Genomic DNA, 27,905 nt, shown 5'->3' with positions numbered 1-27,905 from the left:
AACACCGGAGTCACTTTTTTCAAGCAGCCATAATATATTTTACGTAATCCGTATCCACCGCTGTAGTAGTGTATACGTTGGCCTTGTAGGCATTATTTGCACACTGTTTTCTTCAACCCGCCATCGAGCTGTGTGACCTTGTTCCCATTCTGTCTAAATATCCATAATATTACCGTCTCCAGAAAAAACACCGGAGTCACTTTTTTCAAGCAGCCATAATATATTTTACGTAATCCGTATCCACCGCTGTAGTAGTGTATACGTTGGCCTTGTAGGCATTATTTGCACACTGTTTTCTTCAACCCGCCATCGAGCTGTGTGACCTTGTTCCCATTCTGTCTAAATATCCATAATATTACCGTCTCCAGAAAAAACACCGGAGTCACTTTTTTCAAGCAGCATTCATATATTTTACGTAATCCGTATCCACCGCTGTAGTAGTGTATACGTTGGCCTTGTAGGCATTGTTTGCCCAGTTTTTTTGGCCACAGCCACTGAAGCACAGAGGCCAGAAAAAATATGCCATATAAATGCTGAAAATAGTCATTTTTTGCCATACGTTGACTCAACGTATATGGCAAAAAATGACTATTTTCAGCATTTATGTGGCATATTTTTTCTGGCAACTGTGCTTCAGTGGCTGCAACCAAAAAAACTGGGCAAACAATGTCTACAAGGTCAACGTATGGCGAAAAATTACTATTTTCAGCATTTATATGGCATATTTTTTCTGGCAACTGTGCTTCAGTGGCTGCGTCCAAAAAAACTGGGCAAACAATGTCTACAAGGTCAACGTATGGCGAAAAATGACTATTTTCAGCATTTATATGGCATATTTTTTCTGGCAACTGTGCTTCAGTGGCTGCGTCCAAAAAAACTGGGCAAACAATGCCTACAAGGTCAACGTATGGCAGTTGTTTAAAGAGAACAGTAGATTACTAGCCAGCAAAGCTACCTAAGCTAAAATGTCCCTCAAATCCCTGCAGACTTCTGTCCCTCCAATACAGAGCAGTATCAAGCAGATTACTAGCCAGCAAACTTACTATCATCTGTCCCTGAAATCACTAACAGCTCTCCCCCTACACTATCTCTTCCAAGCACACACAGGCAGATTTTTCAGATACATTTTTGCCCTTGATCCCCCTCTGGCATGCCACTGTCCAGGTCGTTGCACCCTTTAAACAACTTTAAAATCATTTTTCTGGCCAGAAATGTCTTTTCTAGATGTTAAAGTTCGCCTTCCCATTGAAGTCTATGGGGTTCGCGAACCGTTCGCGAACCGCTCGCATTTTTGCGCAAGTTCGCGAATATGTTCGCGAACTTTTTTTCCGACGTTCGCTACATCCCTAGTAACCAGATAGCAGCTCCCTAACACAAGATAACAGCTGCCTGGTAGATCTAAGAACAGCACTCAATAGTAAAAACCCATGTCTCACTGAGACACATTCAGTACATTGAGAAGGAAAAACAGCAGCCTGCCAGAAAGCATTTCTCTCCTAAAGTGCAGGCACAAGTCACATGACCAGGGGCAGCTGGGTAATTGACAAAATGTCTAGCCCCGTGTCAGATTTTAAAATTGAATATAAAAAAATTTGTTTGCTCTTTTGAGAAATGGATTTCAGTGCAGAATTCTGCTGGAGTAGCACTATTTTTTGAAAAAAAACATGTTTTCCCATGACAGTATCCCTTTAAATCAATGCATGGTTGCTAGGGTAATTTGGACCCTTGCAACCAGATTGCTGAAATTGCAAACTGGAGAGCTGTTGAATAAAAAGCAAAATAACTCAAAAACCACAAATAATAAAAAATGAAAACCAATTGCAAATTGTCTTAGAATACCACTCTCTACATCATACGAAAAGTCAATTAATCATTTAATTAATTAATTAATTAATTAATTAATTAATTAAACGTTACTTCCATTCACCTGAAGGGGGAGCACTGTGGTCACTGCATGGGCAATGGCTGTTAGCAGATATGTAAAGTTCTCCAGCACATATTTTTATACCTACTACCAGACAGATTAGAAATTACATAATGAGGCTGATTTAATAAGGTAGAGGCTAAATTGCACCAATGCAGTTGTTATTAGTAAATCAGTTCTAGTAAATCTTAACAATAACAGCCAAGAGATTGTGTTGAATGTAACATGCTTCCATATCTCTTTCCCTACAGCAAGCTCAGTTCAACTGGGATCCTGAGACAGTCGGCATGATACATGGTTCCTTCTTTTGGGGTTATATAGTCACGCAGATTCCCGGAGGCTACATATGTCAAAAATTTGCAGCCAACAGGTATGTAAACTGTATCAGCTGGTTGATAACCTTTAATGAATCACTGTTGCATGCTGGGGCCATGTGGCCCCTTCAGTACTTTCCTCTTCTGCACTAGGACTGGGTGGATGGGCCACTATGGTAGTGCAGGATGCACAGTTGCCCTCCCTGTAGTAGCAGATCAGACAAAAACAGAAATTAAGCAGAAATTAATCCATTAAGAATGGGTTTCTGGTAAGGTGCCAAATGGAGCCTGACTATATGAAGGCAACACCTTATTGTGGTTTATTTTTGAACAATTAATATGACAAGGTTTACATTTAATTTTCATTTTTATATGGTTCTTCTCTTTCTGCATCATTTGAAATCCTGGCAGGGAATGAGGGACTAAACACTGATGTTGCAAATTGTAACAACTACTCCACAATTTACAGACAGCATGCAGGAACTACATGACCCACAATGCATTTCACTGTGATGTTCTGTTCCTTATTGAAATCACGTGTGCAGGGAATTGTGGGGTTTGGAGGATCCAGGCTAAGGTCTGATTTTTTAAAAACCGTGCCGCGTTTCCGCACCAAAAACCGCTTGTGTGTCCATGCCCTTATAAGTAATAAAAATATAATGTACTTTTATGCTGCACTAGTAGAATGGGGATGTTTGCTTCAGAAGCTCTACTATGGTTTATATAAATAAGCTGCTGTGTAGCCATGGGGGCAGCCATTCAAGCACAGGATACACAATAGATAACAGATAAGTACTACTATAGTTTATATAAACAAGCTGCTGTGTAGCCATGGGGGCAGCCATTGAAGCACAGGATACACAGTAGATAACAGATAAGTACTACTATAGTTTATATAAACAAGCTGCTGTGTAGCCATGGGGGCAGCCATTCAAGCACAGGATACACAATAGATAACAGATAAGTACTACTATAGTTTATATAAACAAGCTGCTGTGTAGCCATGGGGCAGCCATTCAAGCACAGGATACACAGTAGATAACAGATAAGTACTACTATAGTTTATATAAACAAGCTGCTGTGTAGCCATGGGGCAGCCATTCAAGCACAGGATACACAGTAGATAACAGATAAGTACTACTATAGTTTATATAAACAATCTGCTGTGTAGCCATGGGGGCAGCCATTGAAGCACAGGATACACAGTAGATAACAGATAAGTACTACTATAGTTTATATAAACAAGCTGCTGTGTAGCCATGGGGCAGCCATTCAAGCAGAGGATACACAGTAGATAACAGATAAGTACTACTATAGTTTATATAAACAAGCTGCTGTGTAGCCATGGGGCAGCCATTCAAGCACAGGATACACAGTAGATAACAGATAAGTACTACTATAGTTTATATAAACAAGCTGCTGTGTAGCCATGGGGCAGCCATTCAAGCACAGGATACACAGTAGATAACTTATCTGTTATCTACTGTGTATCCTGTGCTTGAATGGCTGCCCCCATGGCTACACATCAGTTAGATTATATAAACTATATTTTTGATTCTGAAGCAAACACACCCGTTTTACTAGTGCAGGGTAACACTACATTATATTGTCACTCCTTTAAAACATTTTAATTTTTTGGTGTAACTGTTCCTCAAAGGGTTTAGAAGTCCTTTACCATAAAAAAAAGGAATTAAAATAATACGACTTTCTTTTTCTGCCCTTTAAATGACCACGATATAATATACTTGCTCGTGTTAGAGAAGTAGTGATGGGCAAATAAATTTGGCAGGCGCGAATTTGCAGCGAATTTCCCGCATTTTGCTAACAGGAGATTGACATGCCACTCGTAGTTTTAAAAATGTTCTGTTCATTAAAACCATAAGTAAATAATTCATGGTATGTCAGACTGTTCCTTATTCACCATCACAATAGCAGCTCTGTTCTGTCCTCAGTATTCAGTATTCAGTCTTGAGAAAATCTGAATTAATCAAATTATTTGCAATTTATTTATTTATTTAGTGTGCTTATGTCTAGAGAAGTAACAGACAGGCAGAAATCATGCCATCATGCTCCCCTTGACTATGTGGCTTGCACTTTGTATAGGAGGATTATGGGTAGAAACAGCTGCCTGAATAAAGACATGGAAGTCACAATATAAACTGGTTGCATCTGAATGACTTTTCCCCTTTTGCAAATGGTATAAATTCAGTTGTATAAAACATCTTGTGAAAATGGAGGAATTGTGAATAAAGTAATATGCGCAGCCACTGAAACAGATGGGACATCACTTGTTCCCAAATATTTCAGCACTTCTATGAACCCAACCTTAATATCTAAAGAAAGAGCTTAATGTATAGTTTATTGTATCCTGCAAAACTCTCATTTACCAATGTTGACCAGTCTCTGCCCATTTCGGGTGAGGCCTAATCAGCATGAGCCTGTTACCCTTGCGACCTGTTGGACAAATACCACAACGGCTATTTAGACTTGACTGTAACATTGCCACTGGCTAACCATTACTAACTTAGGATGTGGCTCTATATATCCAGCACTGAAGATCCGATCATTTATATTTAGTGATGAGCAAATTCTTCTGCTAAAAAACTTGTGAAACAGTGAAAAATTCAACAAACGCATTAAAGCCTATGGGTGACTTTTTTGTCTCAGCAACTTGTTTGTAGCTAATTATATTAGAGTCTAGGGGAGACATTTTTTGTTGCTGCAACTTTTTTGTAGCACAATATATTATTGTCTATGGACAACGTTTTTTTTATGCACTAAAAAAGTCAGTGGATGTTTTTACTTAAATTTTGTCTCAAAATGCATTGAAGGGAATGGGCTAAATGCAGAATTTTGCCTCAAATCCATATGTGCCAAAAATCTGTGCTCTTCACTACTTATACTGAATTCTATACACTTGAGATTTTATTATCCATTGTGAGTGAGTGAGTCATTTAGTTCCTTTCCATCAGTACAAACATATGTTACAAGGAGCCTGAAAACTCATGGAAGCAAAGTGTTAATGGCACATTTCTTTATTAAAAAAGACAGAGCTGAAGTTTTCTCACACTAATTTATTGTGTGTCAGTGCACCGGGGTGAGTGTTAGAGTTGGGTGCGGGGAGAAATTCGAGAAACACAGAGGTGAGATATTTAATTCCAAGATATAAGTAGCAGCATTTTTTTATATCTGATACCTTACCCAACAAAGCAATCAGCAGTGGGAGCCATGAACCTTTATTTATTCGTGGTTCATAAAGTATTTTCATATTTAAATTCTTATTGAAATTTAATGACTTTTCAATTACATTGGCAGATAAAGGGGATTGTGGGGGATACATCGAATGATCTAATAATACAGGTCTTAAAACTACGCCGTGCAAGAGGCAAGCAAATGGCACTGCAAAGCATCAAAGATAAAAGATTATGTAATAAGAAGGCTCCCTGCCACGATCCTCTTAGAATGTTTTATGGACTTTACATTAGTGCTGGGCATTTTTCTTTCACAAAGAATCATGGGGGGTTTAGCAATAATGATTGCAAACCACTGACCATTGTGGTCTAAATGCTTCTTGATAAAGATAGCAAGTGGGGCAGCCATTAAGCATGACTTAACTGCTGTGCAGAGCAACAAATGTAGCAACATCTACTCCAGACTGGAACTTTGCTGGATTAAGCCCTTCCTTCTTTCTAGAGAGGGAAAGTAGAAGCAGAAAAGAAAGAGGTGGCAGGAGTTTCATAACTCCACCATGCCAACAAGTCAGAGCTTGGCTAAAATACATTTTTTTAAGGATGTATCTAACGAATTTATTCCACATTTCGCTGCCTGGGAATAAACTCACCAGCATCACAGCTTATAACGCCGGCGGAGGTTTCAACGCGGGCGACAATTTAGACGGCAGCAACGATTAATGGATGCCCATTAAACTTAATGGGCACTGGCGCCAATTCTGACACCGGGAATTGTCGCCCGCGTCAAAATTCACGTTTCACATATTTTTCACCCGTTTCGTGAATTTCACTGGAAATTCGCAAATGGGACAAATTCGCCCATCACTAGATGCATCGAATTCAGGATTCAGTTCAGGATTTGGCCAATATTTAGCCTTTTTAGTCAGGATTCAGGCTGAATCCAAGTGCCTTGCCAAATCCAAATCTAAATTTTCTTTGATTCTTTAACCACGCAGTTCTCTTTTCCCCCCATTTCCATAATTTAAATAGGCAAAAATTCAGTAATCCCCAATCCTTTGTTAAAGATTTGGCCGAATGCTAAAATAGTAGATTCTGTGCATCCCTAGAATTTTTTTTCTAGCTACCCTAAATTTCTTATCATCATGGGGCAAATTTACTTATGGTCGAATATCGAGGTTTAATTAACCCTCGATATTCGACTGCCGAATTGAAATCCTTCGACTTCGAATATTGAAGTCGAAGGATTTACCAATGCAATTCGTTCGATTTCAATCGATTTTATTCCATCGATCGAACGATTTTTCTTCAACCTAAAAATTGTTCAAAAGCCTATGGGGACCTTCCCATTAGGCTAACATTGACTTCAGTAGGTTTTAGGTGGCGAACTAGGGTGTTGAAGTTTTTTTTAAAGAGACAGTACTTCGACTATCGAATGGTCGGATAGTGGAACGATTTTTAGTTTGAATTGTTCGATTCAAAGTCGTAGTCGAAGGTCGAAGTAGCCCATTCGATGAGCGAAGTAGCCAAGTATTTTTTATTCTATTCCTTCACTCGAGCTAAGTAAATGGGTCCCTATGTTTCCAGGTGCCAACATTGATAAGAATGTTCCTTTATATAAACCACTGGTGAATCACGACTGTCTTGCTGTAATGTTGGAATATACTGCAGCAGATACAATTCTACAGGATAAACCTGTGTGACCATGTGATGGTTGCTTTTAACAACCTGGCTCGCATTTCATTAGACAGAAAACCTTTGTAGAAGAACATCAAAACATGTGTAGGCCGGCCAGAGCACTTGCTTCAAGCTACACATTAATGAGGCCCACCGAGAAGCTTTTCAATAGCTCTACCAGCGTGAGCCAAGTGCTGAGGCAAACAATGGATTTTCATCACTGTGCTGTCATTTTTTCCTACCATGAAATGGGATCATTCTCATTCAGTTCAACAAAAGTCTTAAAGGAGAATAATAGTTTTATCATGAAAACCACTACATATGATTTCAAAGTGATATCCTTTTCGTAAACATGGTCTTGGGGAAATTCTGTATGGTAAGTGGCAAATGCTTTCAGGCTTCTTAGTTCCTCCAATATCCCTTCAACATTTGGTCAGCTCCCCGTGGTTTCGTTAGTAGGAACAGCAAAACATTCTGCCTCAAATCTTACCATTATTTTGTTTCTTAGTTTGCCTCGTGGAGAGGGTCAGAAACACAATTTCTGATGTTCTCTGGCAGTTCAATTCAAAACATTGTCATGACAAAAACAATGACGAGTATGATCACTTTAGGCTTCAATTCGTTAATATTCATTTATAAAATGTTCACTATACATTACCATTTTCTTAATGCACTGTGCTTAGAATGAGGAAATTAATATACTGGATATACTGGAATTTTTCCACATACATTTTCAGCATAAATAGCTAGTGATGGGCGAATTTGCACCGTTTCGGTTCACCGGAAAATTCGCGAATTTCCCGCGAAATGGCGAAAAATTCGCGAAACGGCACCGGTCCCCGTTTTTTTGATGCCGGCGTCCGATTTTTTCAACACTGGTGAAAATATTTTTGACGCCTGCGAATTGTTGCTGCTCAATTTTCGCAGGCGTTTCGTGAATTTATTCGCTGGTGGTGAATCGTGCAAATTCGCCGCAAATTCGCGCCTGGTGAATAAATTCGGCCATCACTATAAATAGCACAAGAGCAAACTAGCACGAAAACACATTCCTGACAATGAATAATACCAAATAAAGCCCCTAGGACAGTGATCCCCAACAAGTAGCTCTTGCAAACATGTTACTCCCAAACCCCTTGGATGTTGCACTCAGTGTCCTCAAACAGGTGCTTATTTTTAAATTCTTGGCTTGGAGGTTGTATAAAAACCAGATGTGCTGCCAAACAGAGTCTCCTGTAGGCTGTCAGTCCACATAGGGGCTACCAATAGCCAATCGCAATCCATTTTGGCACCACCCAGGAACATTTTTCATGTTTGTGTTGCTCCTCAACTCTTTTTACATCTGAATGTTGCTCACTGGTGAAAAAGGTTGGAGACCCCTGCCCTAGGACATAGGGGAGAACTGAAACAAAAGGTTATTACCAGACTGCCAATTAACAATGGAAAATAACACAATTATATACTTGTGAGTAGAGCTAGACATTTTTAAAGAGTAAAGATAATACAAAGCAAAATGTCATTCATTTTTCATATATTTTTACTCTCTCTTAATATTTTCTTCATTCAAATTGAAAGGGAAAAACAAAATGTAAAAAAATCATATGTTAGTGATTATTGGTGCTACCAATAATAGTGTATGGTGCACTAGATACATTGCAATGACATTGCAGAAGTATGGCTATTTAAATGTGGTTACAGTACAGGTATGGGACCTGTTATCCAGAATGCTTAGGACCTGGGGTTTTCCAGATAACAGATCTTGCTGCAATTTGGATCTTCCTACTCTTCAAAAATCAAATAATAAGATAAGATTGCTTTATTTGTCAATACAGACCATATAAACAGTTATACAGCGTATCGAAATTACGTTTTAATCAGCCTCCTCCCCCCTCTTGGTGCATTTACATAAAGAAAGAGCATTTGAGGATACATATAAGGTGCAGGGAACAGTTAGTTTTCCAATATTATTGTGTTAAGGGCTCTGATTGCTTGTGGGAAGAAGCTTTTGCAGTGTCTAGTTGTTTTAGTTTGAATGCTGCGGAACCTTCTTCCAGATGGTAAGAGAGAGAACAGAGAATGAGATGGATGGGATATGTCTTTTGCTAAAATATTTGTTCGTCATACGAGGTGTTTCCGGTAGAGTTGGGAGATGGGTGAGAGAGGTTCTCTTATGATCCTTTCTGCAGTTTTCACAATTCACTGCAGAGATTTTTGTTCTGCAACAGTGCAGTTTCCAAAGCATAGCGTGATGTAGCTGCAGAGCACACTCTCAATGGTGCCTCAATAGATTGTTGTGAGAATCAGTGGAGGAAGACTGGCTTTCTTTAGCTTCCATAGAAAGTGGAGGCGTTGTTGAGCTTTCTTTGTGATAGAGTTTGTGTTAAGGGTCCAGGAGAGGTCGTCTGCCACATGTACTCCTAGGAACTTCACACTGTTGTCTATCTCAACTTGGGAGCCATCGATAAACAGTGATAGGTGAGCAGCAGAGTTCTTTCTAAAGTCAACAACCATTTCTTTAGTCTTTTCAACATTAGAGTCAGGTTGTTGTTCTGGCACCAGTCTGCCAAATGTCTGACTTCTTCTCTGTATGCAGACTCATCATTTATAATAATCCCAAATAGGCTGGTTTTGCTTCCAATAAGGAATAATTATATCTTAGTTGGTATCAAGTGCAAGCTACTGTTTTTTATTACAGAGGAAAAAAAGAAAATCATTTTAAAAAATTTGGATTATTTGGATAAAATAGAGTCTATGGGATTTGGCCTTGCCATAATTCAGAGCTTTCTGGATAACGGGTTTGCAGATAATATATTCCATACCTGTATCAGGTTATCAAAGCTAAAGGTGGCCAGACACGGGCAGTTTAAAGCTGCCGATATGGGTCCTTTAGACCGATTCTGCATCTTATCTGCCCGTTTGTAGGGGCTCCTAACGGGTCCTCCTGATCGACATCAGGCCGAAAATCGGGCAGATATTGATCAAGCAAGTTTGATTTTTTTCTGCGATCCAGGACCGCATCGTCTAGTTTTTATGCGGTCCTGCGACCCGCCTGTGCCCATTCGCATCATTGTAATCCGATCGTTCGGCCCCAGGGCCGTACATTCGGATTCATCCAAAATTGCCCGGCCATTAGTGGGCATACAGTATTGGGCGACCAGGCCAAACAAGCGGATCTAATAGTGTATGGCCACCTTACGCCGAAGCATTGACTAGCATAAATCAAGTAGTATGTAATGGGAACAACCCAAAATACATGTCATAGTGCTTGTATCTGTAGATCCTTAGTAGGGATGCACCGAATTCAGGTTTCGGTTTGGGATTCGACCAAGAATCGTTCTTTTTCAGCAGGATTCAGATTTGACCAAATCCAAGTGCTTGGCTGAACCGAATCCCAATCCAAAAATGTATGTTACTTTTCAACACATGAACCAAGAAGTAAAACATGTTTTAATCTCTCCGCCCGCGATTCTCTTCCCTCCTCACTCTCTTAATTTACATATGCATATTAGGGGTTGGGTTCAGTTCAGTATTAGGCCAAATCTTTCCCAAAGGATTTCAGAATTTGCCCAAATCTTAAAATGATGGATTTGGTGCATCACTAATCCTTAGTATTGAATGTCAAAGACATAAACCATGGGAAGGTCAGCAATGAATATCTCTATACAATTGCTTCAAAATCATTTCTAGACTCTTTGGAGGTCATGACTCCTGAAGTCATCAAACTACAGAGACTATGTAGTAGGGATGTCCCAAATTCAATTTTTTTTTGGATTTCACAGAATATGAAATCTTCCACGTAAGATTCAGCTTAATAACAAACTGTTAAACTTCTGGCCAGTCCACAATGAAGATTGTATCAGTGTTGAATAAAGACAAATATTGCCTTACTTTTGGTAACAAAAATGATGTTACTCATTGGTCAATACCTTTACTCTGCAGGGTGTTTGGGTTTGCCATAGTAGCCACGTCAACGTTAAACATGCTCATCCCGTCTGCTGCCAGAGTGCACTTCGCTTGTGTGATCTGCGTCAGGATATTACAGGGTCTCGTGGAGGTGAGTTGATTTTATTCTGCCCTATCACTTGTAGGTTAGACATGTCCAATATGTGGACTAGTGTTCCAACTAGGTAGCAAATGTATGGGGTTTTCCAAATAATAGGCTGGTCCATTGAAGGAATTCACAGCCTACGACATAGCACATTGCAGCTTTACCTAACACTGGATATTTGTGCCTCTGTATTGATGTTTTGTACTAATCTTTGATGCTCAGAGGCACCCTTGCCCCCAGCTCTTCATCAGAATGCCATTCACTGGGGCAGAACATGTCTTGCTGTTACTGAATATAAAGGGTTTTCTGTTGAGAACAACAAAACAGTACAAAAGGGCAGGACGGTCAGACACAGAGTAGGCAGAAAACACTATAAAATACTTGTATCTGGACAATAACCTGTCTCAGGAGTGTCATCTGTTTCTTCTTTTTGTGTTGCCTAGACTTTTTTTTCTTTGCTGATGCATCTGTGCTGCTTATCATTAGTTTTTTGCCATCATTGACAATACTTGACAATAATTATAAGTAAATTTATTCAATCCTCAAATGTTCCCCTATATATACTGTATATATATATATATATATATATATATATATATATATATATATATATATATATATATATATATATATATTCTGCAAATCCATTTTTTATTTCTAGTTAGCTCTACGTAATCAGAGTTGGAAAATAGCTACTTAGATATAAGTTTCATTGTTTTCTACGGAAAACAACAAAACCTATTTCAGCCATATTAGCCCCCCGGTCAGTTATAAGCGCTGGATATCTCTTATGTCTCTTATTTGGTGCAAATACACAGGGCAAATGTAGGTTTTCTGACTGCTCTTCTGTGCAACCTTAGGGTCACCCTTATATACAGAATTATTTGTATATCTGTTATCACTCCTTTTTCTATTGAACTGAATGCCGTCACATGTGATTCAGTGTGCCCAGTGCGCAGTGTCAGTGATCTGCAGAATATTATATAAACCTATAAACTCACAGGATTCCAATCAACTGCCTTGAGCGCCAATAACATACCGTATATACTCGAGTATAAGCCGAGGTACCTAATTTTAACTCCAAAAACTGGGAAAGCTTATTGACTCGAGTATAAGCCTAGGGTGAGTAATGCAGCAGCTTCTGGTAAGTTTCAATCAAAAAATTGAGGGTTTCTGCTCCCATTGGAGGTGCGGGCGTCTCGTTTTTGGATGCCGGCGAATATTCTTGGAGACTATTCTCGGACGCCGGCGACTATTCTTGGACGCCGGAGACTATTCTTAGGCACCGGCGACTATTCTTAGATGCCGGCGACCGTTTTTGCGCTTGACCCAGGTATAAGCCGAGGAAGAGTTTTTCAGCATATTTTGGGGGCTGAAAAACTCGGCTTATACTCGAGTATATACGGTATATGATAACATCTTTATTAACATTTGAACTCAATATCCTGCCCTTTAAGTCTTACTGACTTTGCTAACAAGTTCAGTTCCTTTTCAGGGAGTAACGTACCCCGCATGCCATGGGATCTGGAGTAAATGGGCACCACCTCTGGAGCGTAGCAGGCTGGCAACGACTGCATTCTGTGGTAATGTTACTTCTAACTCATTGACACTGTTTCTAAAAAGGAATATAGACCTTTTCTTATGTCTGTTAGAAATAAATGGCTCAGTGTTTTCATGAGCTAAAAACAGCAGACTAGAGAATAAAAAGGGACAGATGATAAGTAATTAATAAGTAAGCAATAGCAAATAAATAGTGATGGGCGAATATATTCGGCAGGCACGAATTTGCTGCGAATTTCCGCTGCGTCAAATAAAAAAAAATTGTTGCTCATCAGAATAGTCGCGCGCATAAAATTGTCGCCCGTCAAAATTATTTTGACGCCCATTGACTTCAATGCATTTCGCTAATTTTTCGGCACAGATTCGCCCATCACTGTGTATAAACATAAAGCTGATTAGAAGTATATTTTATTTCATTGGGCACAATTTTATGGGGTTTACATATCTCTTGAATTCAGGAATTGGTTCATTTAAAGACATAAATGCTTAAAGGAAAACTATACCCCCAAATGAATACTTAAGCAACCGATAGTTTATATCATATTAAATGGCCTATTAAAGAATCTTATTAAACTAGAAAATATATTTAAGTAAATATTGCCCTTTTACATCTCTTGCCTTGAACCACCATATCGTGATGGTCTGTGTGCTGCCTCAGAGATCACCTGACCAGAAATACTGCAGCTCTAACTGTAACAGGAAGAAGTGTAGGAGCAAAAGGCAGAACTGTCTGTTAATTGGCTCATGTGACCTAACATGTATGGCTTGTTTGCTTTGTTTGTGTGCACCGTAAATCATAGGATCCCAGGGGGAACCCATATTTTTTTAGGAATACCCAATGGTACAAGCGACTAAAAAAGTATATTATAATGAAAATGATTTACTGTATTTATTTAAAGTAGATTTGCATTTGAGCTGTTTTATGTAATATATTTTTATAAAGACCTACACTGTTCGGGGGGTATAGTTTTCCTTTAATGCTTGGCATTTTTTAGGACATACTGTAGCTGGCTTTAGCATTATAATGGCCTCCATTAGAGTAAGTAGAAGTAAATGGTTCCCACAGCAAATTCTGTCTAGGTCCCCCATATGCTTCTCCTATTAGTATTCTGCAGGCTCAATAACACTTCAACTTTGAACACATTTTCTAGGGGAACCAGTGGTGTATAATGTGTTATACAAGCTATGGGTAATGAAAACAAATAAGGGCACAAAATGACATTTTTCACCTTTTCTGCAATATTTCATTTTATTCAGCGATTCAGATTTTTCCTTAAACTCTCAGGTTCATACCATAACAAAAGAACAGCTTTCTTCACTCATGGTCATGAATAATGCGCACAGCAAAGCATCCTATTAATAATAATGCATAGAGAGATCTGAATATTTTATCTTAAAGGTATTTGAGCATTACTGTGCTTTTTTTGTAGGATTTGCATATTCTTGAATCATCATTAATTTTAGGATTATTTCAATCTGGTGCTATCAAAACATAGGCCAAAGAACAAAACTATTAAATCCAGTGAGTGGAAAATGATACCAATAGGTGCAGGAATTCTGCTGCAAGGTGCCTTTATTCAACAACTACATGTTTCGGCTCTTTATCACTTGAACATAGCAACGAGTGATGGGCGAATAGATTCACCAGACACAAATTAGCGGTGAATATCCACGTTTCGCTGCAAGTGGCAATGCAGCAGCAATTTGTCGGCGAAAAATCTGCTGCATCAAAAAAAATTGTTGCGCGTCAAAATTGTCACGTGCATAAAAATGATCACGCGTCAAAATTATTCAGACGCCCATTGACTACAATGCGGTTTGTCAAATTTTAGCAAGTAGACTTTACAGATCACCTGTTATTGGTTGGGTTACCAGACTTGGTTCAGTTGTAATGACTTACATTACCACCATAACCCCTAACAGAGGGCCAGTACCAGTGAAAGAACAATAACCCTTGTATATTTTTTTTTTATGTCAAGGTGTTTTGTGGTTTGTTTATTACACTGACACTGATTGTTATGCAGTATCCAAAACCCACATTCATTATAAACCAGAGATACTTGGTATGAACACTGTTCTCCAAAGTGAAGTGTGGTAGATGATTATTTCATGTATAATAAAGGTTTCTTTACTTGTCATTGTTTCTGCAATGGTTGTTTTTTTGTTTTATAGGTTCCTATGCAGGAGCTGTGGTGGCCATGCCTTTGGCTGGAGTTTTAGTTCAATATTCTGGGTGGAGTTCCGTTTTTTATGTCTACGGTAAGTTAATGTTCATGCACTGAAACCTCAGAAAGGGTTGATACAGAATAGGGATATAGCTGAAATAATGAAAACCTATGGTGTTTCATAAAAGTCCTCAATGCTATTTGTCTTTACCAGTTGCTATTTCTTCCCTATTTTATTCAATATTTATTTGGATGAGAGTCACCTGTAATAGTACCCCCAGTGTTATTATAACCCATAGGTAGGAAAGTGCATTATCAACAAATTGCACCAAAGATCCTTTTACACACTGTCCTAGCACACTATTCTTTGCTGTTGTCTATTGTCTATATCAGGGGCCTCCAACCTATTTTTACCCAGGAGCCACATTCAAATGTAAAAAGAGTTGGGGAGCAACACAAGCATAAAAAAGTCCCTTGGGGTGCCAAATAGGGGCTGCGATTGGCTAGTTGGTAGCCCCCTATGTGGACTGGCAGCCTACAAGATACTCTACTTGGCACTATACTTAGTTTTTATGCAATTTAAACTCACTTCCAAGCCTGGAATATAAAAATAAACACCTGCTTTGAGGACACTGAGAGCAACATCCAAGGGGTTGAAGAGCAGCATGTTGCTCACGAGCTACTGGATCACTGGTCCATATTGTCTGTTGTTATATTAGGCTCATAGTCTGATACCCATATTGTATTTCAATCTCTAAAGGGAACATTATTATATTTGTTGGCAGGAAGTTTTGGCATAACATGGTACATGTTTTGGATACTTGTGTCCTATGAAAGTCCAGCGCAACATCCCACAATATCCGAGGAAGAGAGGAAATACATTGAGGAAAGCATCGGAGAATCCACAGGATTTATGAACCCAATGGCGGTCAGTTCGACTTGTAACTTTAGGGATATGTTTTTTAAAAAAAAAGGAAATGTGGGTTCCGGATTAAGGTTCTGGGCTGGGAGATGGGACGGTATAGGCCTTGCATGTAAGGTACCCCTGTTACAACTGCCATTATTTACAATTGTACAATTTGTCACAATTCTTGTACACTGCATTTATTGATGTACCCTTTTAACATTGTTGTGCAGTATTTGTTTCAATAAAATCTTCTTTGAGCAAAAAAAAAAAAGGAAATGTGGAATGGGATAAAAAATAAAGAAGAGTAATAGCATCAGGTATAAAGTTTAGTCATAGTAGTACTAGGCTAGAACATAGTAGACTAGAATTGAAGAAAAGAAAATTGTTGTACAAGGAGGGTACACTTGGACCTTCTCAGTTTATTCCCCCTCCCTGGAGTTCAAGCCTTTGGTGAGAGGCAGATCTTAGCTCAAGGCAAGGTTACAAAAAAGAAACACAACGGTGTATCAGTAATTCAGCCATAAGTTCCAGTAATACTCACCCTTTAAATCCACTCTATTCGACCTTTATGCTGAGTTTCTACAGAAGTCTACAAAAGTAATTTTCACCCCCGCTGGCCTCCAGGCTGAGCCCCCTACCTCTGTTCCAGGCACCCCAAAGGAAGTCATCCCATCATGCCACTGATATAGAGGAAGACGTTGGAGAGCAGAAATCAGTTGAGGTTAAACCCTTGAGTCTGTACTGTGCACAAGAATGACTTGATTCTTCTATATGTGGTCCCTCACTTATTACAAACTAATTATTCATTTTGTGTTTAATGATATTGACAGCTTCAGGCTTCAGGATACCCACTAATTCACATTTCTACCCACAAACATGCAGAGTGCAATGTACTGCTGCAATTATATTGAAGAGACTCACATGCAAATATATGCAAACCTACAAACAAAAGTGTGTGTGTGTCCCAATATTAGATGAGGTCTAAGCATCATTTTGGTAGCTCATTCCCCCCATGCTAATGATTGCTCAAAAACTCTAGGAATAAAAATCCAAAAAGTCCTCAAACCATCCTTCCGTCTTATTTCTCACAGAAATTCAAGGCTCCGTGGCGCAAGTTCTTCACCTCTATGCCGGTGTATGCGATCATTGTTGCAAACTTTTGCCGTAGCTGGACCTTCTACTTGCTCCTAATTAGTCAGCCTGCTTATTTTGAAGAAGTATTTGGGTTCGCAATTAGCAAGGTATGACTGCATTGCCTACATTGTATATGCTATCCTCACTTATCCTGTTGCTCAATCTTGCTCATTTGTTCAACACTAGTGATGGGTGAATTTGAAAAATTCGCGAAACGGCGCCTGCGTCTCGTTTTTTTGGGACGCGGCGACTTTTTTTTTGACGCCGAGAATTCGAGCCTGGCGAATAAATTCGCCCATCACTATTCAACACATATGTTCATCCAATAACTGAATGAATAATCTACTCATCTTAAGAGAATCTTTACCAGCTGTCCAAGAGTAGAATCATGGCATGCTCCTTAGCCTGTAATGTAACATATTGGCAAAAATGCACCACCCCTCATTGTTACATAAGTTACATTCATTTTTCAAAGAAGTTAATCTTTTAAAAATAAATAGAACAACGTGATTTTTGTGGAGGTTGAAAAAATAACCTCAATCTACAGTAGTTTAAAAGAGAAGTAAAGCTTAACTAAAGAAGTAGCTAGAAATGTTGTGTTGAAAAATTGAAAAAAAAAATTGAATTTCGAGCTATTTTTGGTGTACTTCGACTAGGGAATAGTCCAAATTTGATTTGAATATGAAAAATATTCGAATTTTCATGCATGGCATTTATTACGGATTTGTTTATTTTTTGATACGTGGGGACCTGTCACCAAGACATAAAAAGCTGTATATTAAAAGTATTATTCTGACTTTTTCTTATTGAAAATAGCTCATAGTACAAAGTAGATCCAGGGACTGGTCCGACTGCCATCTTTGAATCAGGAAGGAAATTTTTCCCCCGCTGAAGCAGACCCAGGAGGTATAGGGGGCCCCTTGAAGCCCAAAAAAGAGCAATTTCAACATATATTGGTAAAACAGGACAACCACTGGATATATTGAGGGCCCTAAAATTAATTAATTTGCTGTGGGGCCCGGTAACATCTAGTTATGCCACTGTTAGAGAGACTTTAAAACAGGGTTTTTGCCTTTCTCTGGATCAATTGGCAGGATTTATATGGACATCACTATGTACATTAAACATGAAACCCAACATCTTTTCTTACCTGTTATAAAGTATTGGAGAAGGATCAGCTGTCAATCATATATTGCTTTCTCTGGCTCTACGCCTCCAGTATTGCAATGATTTTCCCTTTCCATTCATTGCATTAAAATCGGACTTTTAAAAAATTCAGAATTTTTCGGAATGTATTAAACCGCGAGGATGGAAAAGTCCAAATCAGAAAATCCGGTATCTCAGACTTGTCGAGATTGCATATAAGTCAATTGGAGAAGTCTCAATGATTTTTTGATGTGCGCTGGATTTCGTGCAATACTTCAAAGTTTTCTGAGTTTTTTGGCAAAAAACATAAGGAATCTGAGTTTTCGGGTGAAAAATCCAAAAAAATCTTGAAAAGCTGATGAAAAATCGAAAAATATTGTGAAAATCGGATTTTTCAAAATTTTTACGAATTTTTCCCCGCAAACAAAATTTTCAGGAAAGTGTATTAATAAATAAGCCTAAAAGATCCATGTGATTTGGTTGTTTTTTTCAGAAAATATTGAGATAAATTCGGACTTTGATAAGTAACCCCCTTGATGTTACTGCCCTAGGCCTGCATTTGTGGCAAGGTCACAAAGGCCCGTACATAGGGCTGCAAGATTGTAGGGCCACATGCTATTCAGCCACATTCTCATTTTTTACGAAGCACTGGGGACACGCACTAAATCCCCACTACTTTGGCGGAAATACTTCAGACAAAGCTTCACACATTTGCTCGCTGACTGCACATGAACTAATAAAGTTTAAATCACATAACTAAAAGAGTAGGTGGCATTACATTGCATGGTAATAGATTTCATAACCAATCCAAGATGCAAATCAAAGGATTCATAGAGGTTTTTTTATTTTCATGGCATTAGTTGGTCAAAGAAACTGAGCTGTAGACGGGATGCTCTTTTCTAGTGATGGGCGAATTTGTGGCGTTTTGCGGAAAAAATTTTCCTGCAAAATTTCAAAACGCCGTCTCGTTTATGACACTGGCATCCGTTTTTTGACACCGGCATCCATTTTCTGGATGCCGGTGTCCATTTTCTAGTGATGGGCGAATTTGTGGCGTTTTGCTGAACACCAGAGTCCATTTTTTTTGACGCCGGCGAATTTTCGCAGCGGTTTCGTGAATTTATTTGCCGCGAATTCGCGCCTGGCGAATAAATTCGCCCATCACTACTCTTTTCTAAAAAAAAAAGTTTGATTTTTACTGAACTTCAGTTTTCTTACTGATTATGGATCAGTTAATTTTGTCCATCCACATGTGGTCAAGTTGCATATAAATTCCAGCCAATCTATAGATCATTGTTTCTGATAAACTCTGCTATTGCCTTGGCTTCACAATTGTCCAGAATATGTTCTTATTAAAACACAACAGAGTAACACTAAAAGCTAAGCAATTCATCACCACGTGTTCCCATTTTTCTTGGATTTTTTTCCAAATTGTCTTCTGTTCTACACAGGTTGGGCTTCTCTCAGCTTTGCCACACTTGGTCATGACAATCATAGTCCCTATTGGTGGTCAAATTGCTGATTTCCTACGGACCAAGCGGATAATGTCGACGACCAATGTGCGCAAAATGATGAATTGTGGAGGTGAGTTATGGATTTATGTAGTAGTGGAATTATGGAGTTGTTCCTAAGTGTTACTGATGGGCGAATTTATTCAATAGGTGCGAATTTGCGCGAAGCGGGCGGGAAAATTCGCTGGCGTAAAAAAAAATGGATGCTGGCGTCAAAAACGAGACGCCGGCGCCGTTTCGCGAATTTTTACTCTGTATCGCAAATTTCACACGAATTTCGCCAATTTTTCAGCGAAACTGCGCAAATTCGCCCATCACTACTAAGTGTCAATAATGGAAATCAGAAGGCTGTATTATCAATAAATGCAGTGTAGTCCATACTTTTGTTGAACCTGGGAATGTTGCCGATTATATTGAGCTTGGTAAACTTATCGAAAGAAATGATTGGACGTGTTATTTGCCCGCACCAACCTGTCAAAAGCTGTGAAGGTCATGTTTTTGTTCTTTTACAATTGCAAAATCTTTCTTTATATCAAGCTTTTATAGGTTGTCTTTTTTGTTTATTTCTGCCTGAAAATTTAGAGAAATTTGAGGTTTAAAGGGGTTGCTCACCTTTAAATTAACTTTTAGTATGATGTAGAGAGTAATATTCTGAGACAATTTGCAATTAGTTTTTTTATTTGTGGTTTTTGGTTTATTTAGCTTTTTATTCAACAGCTCTCCAGTTTGCCATTTCAACAATCTGGTAATATTCTGAGAAAATGTGCCATTGGTTTTAATTCTTTTTATTATTTGTGGTATTTGATTTATTTTGCTTTATATTCAGCAGCTCTCCAGTTGGCCATTTCAACAATCTGGTTGCTAGGGTCCAAATTACCTTAGTAACCATGTACTGACCACGTGAGACTGGGATATGAATAGGAGAGGCCTAAATAGAAAGATGAGTAATAAAAATTAGAAAACAATAAATGTGTAGTCTTACAGAGCAATTTTTTTTTAAATGGGGTCAGTGACCCCTATTTGAAAACTGGAAAGAGTCAGAAGAAGAAGGCAAATACTTCAAAAACTATAAAAAAAAAATAATGAAGGCCAATTGAAAAGTTGCTTAGAATTAGCCATTCTATAACATACTAAAAGTTAACCACCTCTTTAACATTCATGGTTTTAGAGAAAATGTATTTTTTATTTGTGGTTTCTAAAACCTCTAAAATCAGAATGTTTATGAATGGGCCTATATATGTATAAATTCTAGTTCAGACTATAGTCCAGTATATTGTCAAACCCAAATTCAAAAATAAATTGTATTCAATCATTTCTGTCAGATACCCTTTTAACGTTTTGTAAAATCTGTTGCTACAAATGAAAATTGTAGCAATATAATATGTACGATGGAAAAGAGAGAAACAGTTCTGAAAGGAAGGGCTAGAGAAGTTGGCCATGCAGAATGTTGGTAGAATTGACACCAAGAGGAAATTATACCAGTAGAGACTTTGACTGTTTAAATGATATGAGGATTACATGTTCAACTGGGCTCCTGTTATGATGATTATTCCCTTTATTTTTTTCAAGGGTTTGGCATGGAAGCTACACTGCTGTTAGTTGTGGGTTATTCCCATTCAAGAGGAGTTGCCATCTCCTTCCTTGTTTTGGCCGTAGGTTTCAGTGGTTTTGCCATATCAGGTGAGTCTATTCTTTGACTAAATATCTATGATAAATGCCTGGGCATATTTTAAGCCCAATATGATTTCCTTAAAAAAAATAAACCCCATGTTTGGGCACAGGTTGCATGAAATTACAAAAACTATTGCTATGCAGACCACAAAATCTAGAATAGTGATCCGCAACCAGAGGCTCGCGAGCAACATGTTGCTCTCCAACCCCTTGGATGTTGCTCCCAGTGGCTTTAAAGCAGGTGCTTATTTTTGAATTCTTGGCTTGGAGGCAAGTTTTGGCTGTATAAAACCAGGTGTACTGCCAAACAGAGTCTCCTTTAGGCTACCAGCACACACATGGGATACCAAATAGCCAATCAAAGCCCTTATTTGGTACCCAGACACTTTTTTCATGCTTGTGTTGCTCTCCAACTCTTTACAGTTGAATGTGACTCACGGGTTAAAAAAAAGGTTGGGGACCCTTGATCTAGAATATTGTGTCCAATGGATCTCAGAATAAAATACACAATTCTTTAGTCTCATTATAGGCACAAACTAAGATCTGTTTCTATTTTGTGTGTGCATTTTGTGAAATTCTTTTGGATCCTTATAAAAGTTCTCTCTTTCCTACCTAGTACAATGGGGTTTAGTATGAAGATAAATTAGAGCAACAGCAAAGTACAGGTATACTCAAGACCTGAGGTTATTCCAAATAAAAGATCTTTCCTTAATTTGCATCTTTGTTTAAGTCTACTTGAAAATCATGTAAACATTAAATAAACCCAATAGGCTTGTTTTGCTTCCAATAAGGATTAATTATATCTTAGTTTGGATCAAGTATAAGCTACTGTTTTATTATTACAGAGTGTTTTATTATTACAGAGAAAGGGGATATAATTTTTTAAAATTTGGATTATTTGATTATAATAGAGTCTATGAGAGATGATGGTCTTTCCGTGATTCAGAGCTTTTCTTATCTATCTTGCTATTACTGAAGAAGGCAGCTGGTTCATAACTGAAGTCTTTGTCTCACTAATTCACATATATTTCAACCTGCACCACCCCTTTTCAAACCAGGGCCAATTGAGTTTAAGGGCTCTTACACATGAGCGTTTTTACCTGTGCTCCCCTGCGTTCCGTTTTTCGGGGTTCAGCCGCAGGGGAGCGCAGGAATAGACGCATTTCATTATTTCAAATGGGGCTGTACTCACACAGGCGCATGTAAGCGCCGAACGCAGGTTGAGACGCAACATGCTGCATTTTTCCTGCAGTCGGCGCCTACACGCGCCTGTGTGAGTACAGCCCCATTTGAAATAATGAAATGCGTCTATTCCTGCACTCCCCTGCGGCTGAACGCCGAAAAACGGAGCGCAGGGGAGCGCAGGTAAAAACGCTCATGTGTAAGAGCCCTAAGAGAAGATTTGAGAACACGGCCCTCTCTGGGGATGTCAGATAAACGCTGTCTTTCTAGTGCTTATGTCACTGGGGAGAGCAGGGAATGACAGGGACATCAGAAACTGGTTCAACGTTTGACTCATAACCCGCCCCTGCAAACAAAATATTGGGCCTATGGGTTTTGTGATGACTTATAAATCCTACTGTGTATACTTGCAAAAATATACCTCATTATCAAATTAGGCAAATACACTTTATGTGAAATATGTGCATAAATTCTCAACCTCTAGTTTGACAGAAAAATAACAGAACGCTATTGAAGTTCATGTAAAACAATTTCTGGCATTATAATAATAATTGTGTAATAACAATGTAACAGGTCGATGGGTCAGGGTCTTTCTAAACCTTCCCTTGGGTTACTATCCTCTGGTTTCGGTACCCGGGCAAGGGGTCCCACTCCCAGCAACTCCCGGTAGGCACAATATAATTAGACTCTTTATCTTCAGGTGGTTCAGATGAAGGGATTACCACTTGGTATAAGCACACACAGTATTCACTCTTGATCAAAGAAACTTTGGGCTCCATTTTATCCACATTTTTTAAAATGATTTCCTTTTTCACTGTAATAATAAAACAGTAGCTTGTACTTGATCCCAACTAAGATATAATTAATCCTTATTGGAAGCAAAACCAGCCTATTAGGCTTATTTTAGGAATGCGACGAATCCACTATTTTGGATTCGACCTAATCACAGAATCCTTCGAGAAAAATTCGGCCGAATACCGAACCGAATCCGAAATCTTAATTTGCATATGCAAATAAGGGTTGGGAAGGGGAAAACATTTTTTACTTCCTTGTTTTGTGACAGAAAGTCCAGAGATTTCCCTCCCCACCCCTAATTTGCATATGCAGAAGGATTCGTCCGAATCTGAATCCTGCTGAAAAAGGCTGAATCCTGAACCGAATCCTGGATCCTAGTTTATTTATTGTTTACATGATTTACTAGTAGACTTACAGTAAGGTCTGAAGATCCACATTACAGTAAGATCCATTATCCAGAAAACCCCAGGTCCCAAGCATTCTGGATAACAGGTCCTACACCTGTACAATGATGGTGGAGCTTGATTACTATAGAAATAAAGATATAGTTGATCTTGTAGTGACTTGGGCAACAGTTATTGAAGTTAAAAATGAATTGTGTTCTGTTTAACCTGCCCTTTGATCATCTCAGGGTTCAATGTGAATCACCTGGATATTGCCCCCCGCTATGCCAGCATCCTCATGGGCATTTCCAATGGAGTTGGAACGTTATCAGGAATGGTGTGCCCACTGATTGTAGGAGCCATGACAAAGCACAAGGTAAGGCAATCAACATGTCCATGTGCTGTCTGATTAACAAAGGTTTATGCTAGGTCTGCAGCCTTTGGTTACTACTTTGCCTTAAATCTATATTAAAATATCACATGCAGTAATGTGATTGTAGATTATATTTACATATATGTTTTATGGTGTAACATAAGAAGATAACTTTTAGAACTGTACAATTAGCAAGGCTTTTCCCTTAATCTAACCCTTTTACCAATGTTTGATTGCAGACCCGTGAGGAATGGCAATACGTCTTCCTGATTGCTTCTCTTGTCCATTATGGTGGTGTCGTTTTCTATGGGATCTTTGCCTCGGGAGAGAAGCAGCCATGGGCAGAACCAGAAGAAACCAGCGATGAAAAGTGTGGCTTCATCCATGAAGATGAGCTGGCAGATGAAAGTGAAGAGCAAACCCAAGCGCATGGAGGGTATGGCAGCTATGGTGCCACCCAAACCACAAGCCAGCAGAATGGTGGATGGGCAACTGATTGGGAGAAGAAAGATGAATTCATCCAAGACCAAGGAAAGGACCCCTATTTATATGGAACAGTTGCTGAAAGAGACTTATCTTGAATAGAATTACAAGCAAAGAATATAATTAAACCAATATCAATGTCTCACCTCTAACTGCAAGACTGGCGAGTACGGAAGGAGAGATGACTGGTATTTCAGTGTCTCCCCACTTTCGGCCACATCATCACAAGGCAGCCCTTCTTATTGTTTAAATGCCTTCCCATTTATTATAAATAAGGGGGGGGGAGATAAAAGCAGTGCCTACTCTTCCTTGGACTGCCCCTACATTTCCATTGGCCAATTCTGTATCAGTGATTTGCTTGTTATGTGTGTAGATGCTGCAAAGGCATGTGTGTTATAAGAATCTATCACTTGTATAAGTGTGCAAGCAATAACAAATGAGACGGTGTGTTTATCATTGACAGTGAATTGCGTTAGACGTACACATTACTGTGTGACTCCCAGATGCTAAAACCAGGGATAGAATGTAGAACATGTCCATGATGGGGCATGACCAGTTCTACATCACTTGGTTTTCATCAATATTCATTTTTTAATAGAGGTGTATGAAAAATATATATTTCCAGATATCTATATAGAACGTTCATTCTTGGAAATGGGGATGAAGGGTCACTTGCCAGCCAAATTTGTTTTGAATTGATGTGGCCCAGTGCATCCAGTGTTTTAAGGAATTAGCACCAAACGGGAATGCCAAGTATGAGTTGTTGAGCAGTGCAACTCCCAGCAGCCTTCAGCTGTTGTGAAATTCAACACCCAGCAGCTTCAGACAGCCATTGACTGGGAGGAGGTGCACCATGTGCCACATGTCTGACTTTTCTGTCCTGGAGTAAAAAAACATGGGCGCGTTAATAATCCATGGTATTTGTCTCCATTTTGCTAGTGTTGGTTTAAACTCGTTTTAACGTACAGTTGTGCAAATTATGTGGTCATGGCATGTCCTTTTGAAATGATGATAAGAATATGTAAAGTCTTTTATCGACTGTCTGATTGGTACCCACTCGTTTCTTTTCTTTGCACTCTTGGGTTTTTTTTTTATCCAGTGTGGACAGTTTAACCACCATACTGGCAAATGTATTTATTTGTTCATAACAAGGTTACAGATACATGCAGCTTTGGTTGTTACAATGACCCTGCTATAGTTATAGGTGTGTCCAGTATAGTAAATCAGCCTCTGTCCTAAATTAAACCCCAACTGATCATATGGGATGAAACCAGTGCCGGACTGGCCCACCGGGATACCAGGAAAACTCCCAGTGGGCCCAGGTGTCTGCTTCTAAATATTTGGCCTATATTGAGAATGAGAGGCTATATAGATGGAATAATAAATTTAAAGTATGTAAATAAAAGAGACTAGGAGATTAGAGGTTGAGTGAGGAGTGGAAGAAAATAGTGCTGAAAGTGGGCCCCTGGTCTAAGGTTTTTTTGGTGGGCCCCTGGTGTCCCAGTCCAACACTGGATGGAACTCCCCCTAAATTTGAGGCCAGAAAATATTTATGAGCCTCTACAGAACACCCAAAAGCTATTTTATCAGGCGATATAAGGTTGGAGCCAATGAACAATATCATCACTGGTAGAGCATAAGAAGTGCATTGCTATGGAATTTTAGCATTATCATTGTCCATGATATTTGTAATCTGTCTGTTTTATTCCTTAACCTCAACAAGATTTTCTATGATTGAGAATTGGATGCCAGACACCCTTGTGTCGTGCCAAAGCCCTCCAAGATATTATCCAAAGAAAAGAGTTGGATATTGCTGTGTGAGTTTCTTCTGTCCTTGATGAACCATTACTCCAGCAGAGAAAGGTGATGGTTTGCATGCAGTGTTTTGGTGTGAGTCATTATAATTTCTATTCTCAGGAGCAGGCCTGGCCACCGCATGACCCAAGGCTTTTATCAACCTTCAAGATCTGCTAATAATCCCATCAGCAAACTTGAGGGCTCCACAGATGTCATGGTATTGCATCACTTCATGTAGAAGACTGACAACATTGCTCTTGAAATAGAATTACACTGGTGTTATAAAGCCATCATTCAGCAACGCACACTGAAATGACAGGTTAGACTGCAAAAAACAATAGGCTTTCTGGAAAGAGTAACGGCGGTGGACAATTAAACATGGAAATGTGCAGTAATTGTACATAATAAATTCTATTCCAATTCTGAGTTTTGAGAATGTTATTTTTCACTGCTGTTTATGACTTTGTCAGTTAAAGTTGCTTTGCAGTAAATAATGTTATCTCATAGGAATTTGAGTGGTTGAATCATTCTGTGTCCTGTTTATCTTTCCATAGTTTTTGTAATGAAATATAAAGGCTCAGCCAGAACCCTCAGAGGAGTCAGAGGAGTTCAATGGTCTTTTCTTTGAATTTAAATATTTTTTTTAATTGATATGAACAGGATCTGAAGGTCAAGACAAATCAAAAGAATAACTTTATAATTTAAGAAAAACAATATTTATTTTACTGAAGGTGTGTCATTATTTGTCATGTTGGCAAAAAAGTGTACTTTATTACTCCTAGGGGTGATATTGCTTTTTTTCTGTGAGAAAACTGGGATTTACCCATTTATCATTTAAAAAAATAAATCATAAAAATCATAAAAATTCTAATTTAAAATATCAGAGCTTAAAACCTTCTATAGAAGTTAATAGGAGGTGTGTTTTCAACCAGGGATGTAAATACAGAGGAAGCAGAGGTATAGGAGGCCCAACGAGGCACTAATTAATGAGCAACATCAACATATATTGGTAAAACAGGACAACCTCTGAATATGTTGGGGCCAATGAAAGTAATTTGCTGTGGAGCCCAGTAACAGCTTTTTTTTCAACATTCGAAATATTTTTATTTCTGTCTTTTTTAACACCTAGGGGCAAGATAGTTTTTTTTTTCTTTTAAAAAAATGGGAACAAAAAAAAGTTATTCACTTTTTTTTGCTGAGATTTATGAATTGGAAAAAAACACATAAATTCAAATTTAAAATTTTTACAATGAAACCCTTCTATACAAGTCAACTGGAGGTGTGTGCTTCAAGTCAGGCTATTTTTTATTTCAACTTATTGTAATACCAAACACCTTAACACCTAGGGGCAAGATTGCTTTTTTTTCTGTGATTCAAGAAAATTAGGAACTTCAAATTGAAAAGCTACTGGCCTTAAAATCTGTATAAATAAACCATGTTTCATCTTAACGCAAAGCTCTTGAATTTTCTGATGATGTACAGGTAATCAGACTAAATCAACCTATGGTTGGTCTTATTCTTTGCAGCTTTTTAGTTAGTTAAGTTCAGTCGTCCAGTATGTAAACCCCCCATTTAGCCCAATAACCAGATAGTGGTATGTACAGTAGACTGCAAGAGGAGAGAGTCTGAACAAATATTAGAAATCTAGCC

General features: G+C 38.6%; 1 protein-coding gene across 1 annotated transcript in view; it reads left to right on the top strand.

The window, feature by feature from the left end:
* Nucleotides 1–25,501, top strand: part of slc17a7.S (solute carrier family 17 (vesicular glutamate transporter), member 7 S homeolog) — a 54,384-nt gene extending 28,883 nt beyond the window's left edge. The window contains exons 3-12 of the mRNA XM_041571609.1: nt 2,176–2,294; nt 11,040–11,154; nt 12,644–12,731; nt 14,881–14,967; nt 15,659–15,801; nt 16,872–17,021; nt 19,512–19,644; nt 21,141–21,251; nt 23,851–23,978; nt 24,215–25,501. Coding sequence (XP_041427543.1) covers nt 2,176–2,294; nt 11,040–11,154; nt 12,644–12,731; nt 14,881–14,967; nt 15,659–15,801; nt 16,872–17,021; nt 19,512–19,644; nt 21,141–21,251; nt 23,851–23,978; nt 24,215–24,556 — 1,416 coding nt within the window. The 3' untranslated portion in view covers nt 24,557–25,501. The remainder of the gene's footprint in view (nt 1–2,175; nt 2,295–11,039; nt 11,155–12,643; nt 12,732–14,880; nt 14,968–15,658; nt 15,802–16,871; nt 17,022–19,511; nt 19,645–21,140; nt 21,252–23,850; nt 23,979–24,214) is intronic.
* Nucleotides 25,502–27,905: the final 2,404 nt, after the last annotated feature.

The sequence above is a fragment of the Xenopus laevis genome, chromosome 7S, assembly GCF_017654675.1.
Source record: "Xenopus laevis strain J_2021 chromosome 7S, Xenopus_laevis_v10.1, whole genome shotgun sequence".
Taxonomy (NCBI): Eukaryota; Metazoa; Chordata; class Amphibia; order Anura; family Pipidae; genus Xenopus; species Xenopus laevis.
This window is presented reverse-complemented; position numbering and strand designations above follow the sequence as displayed.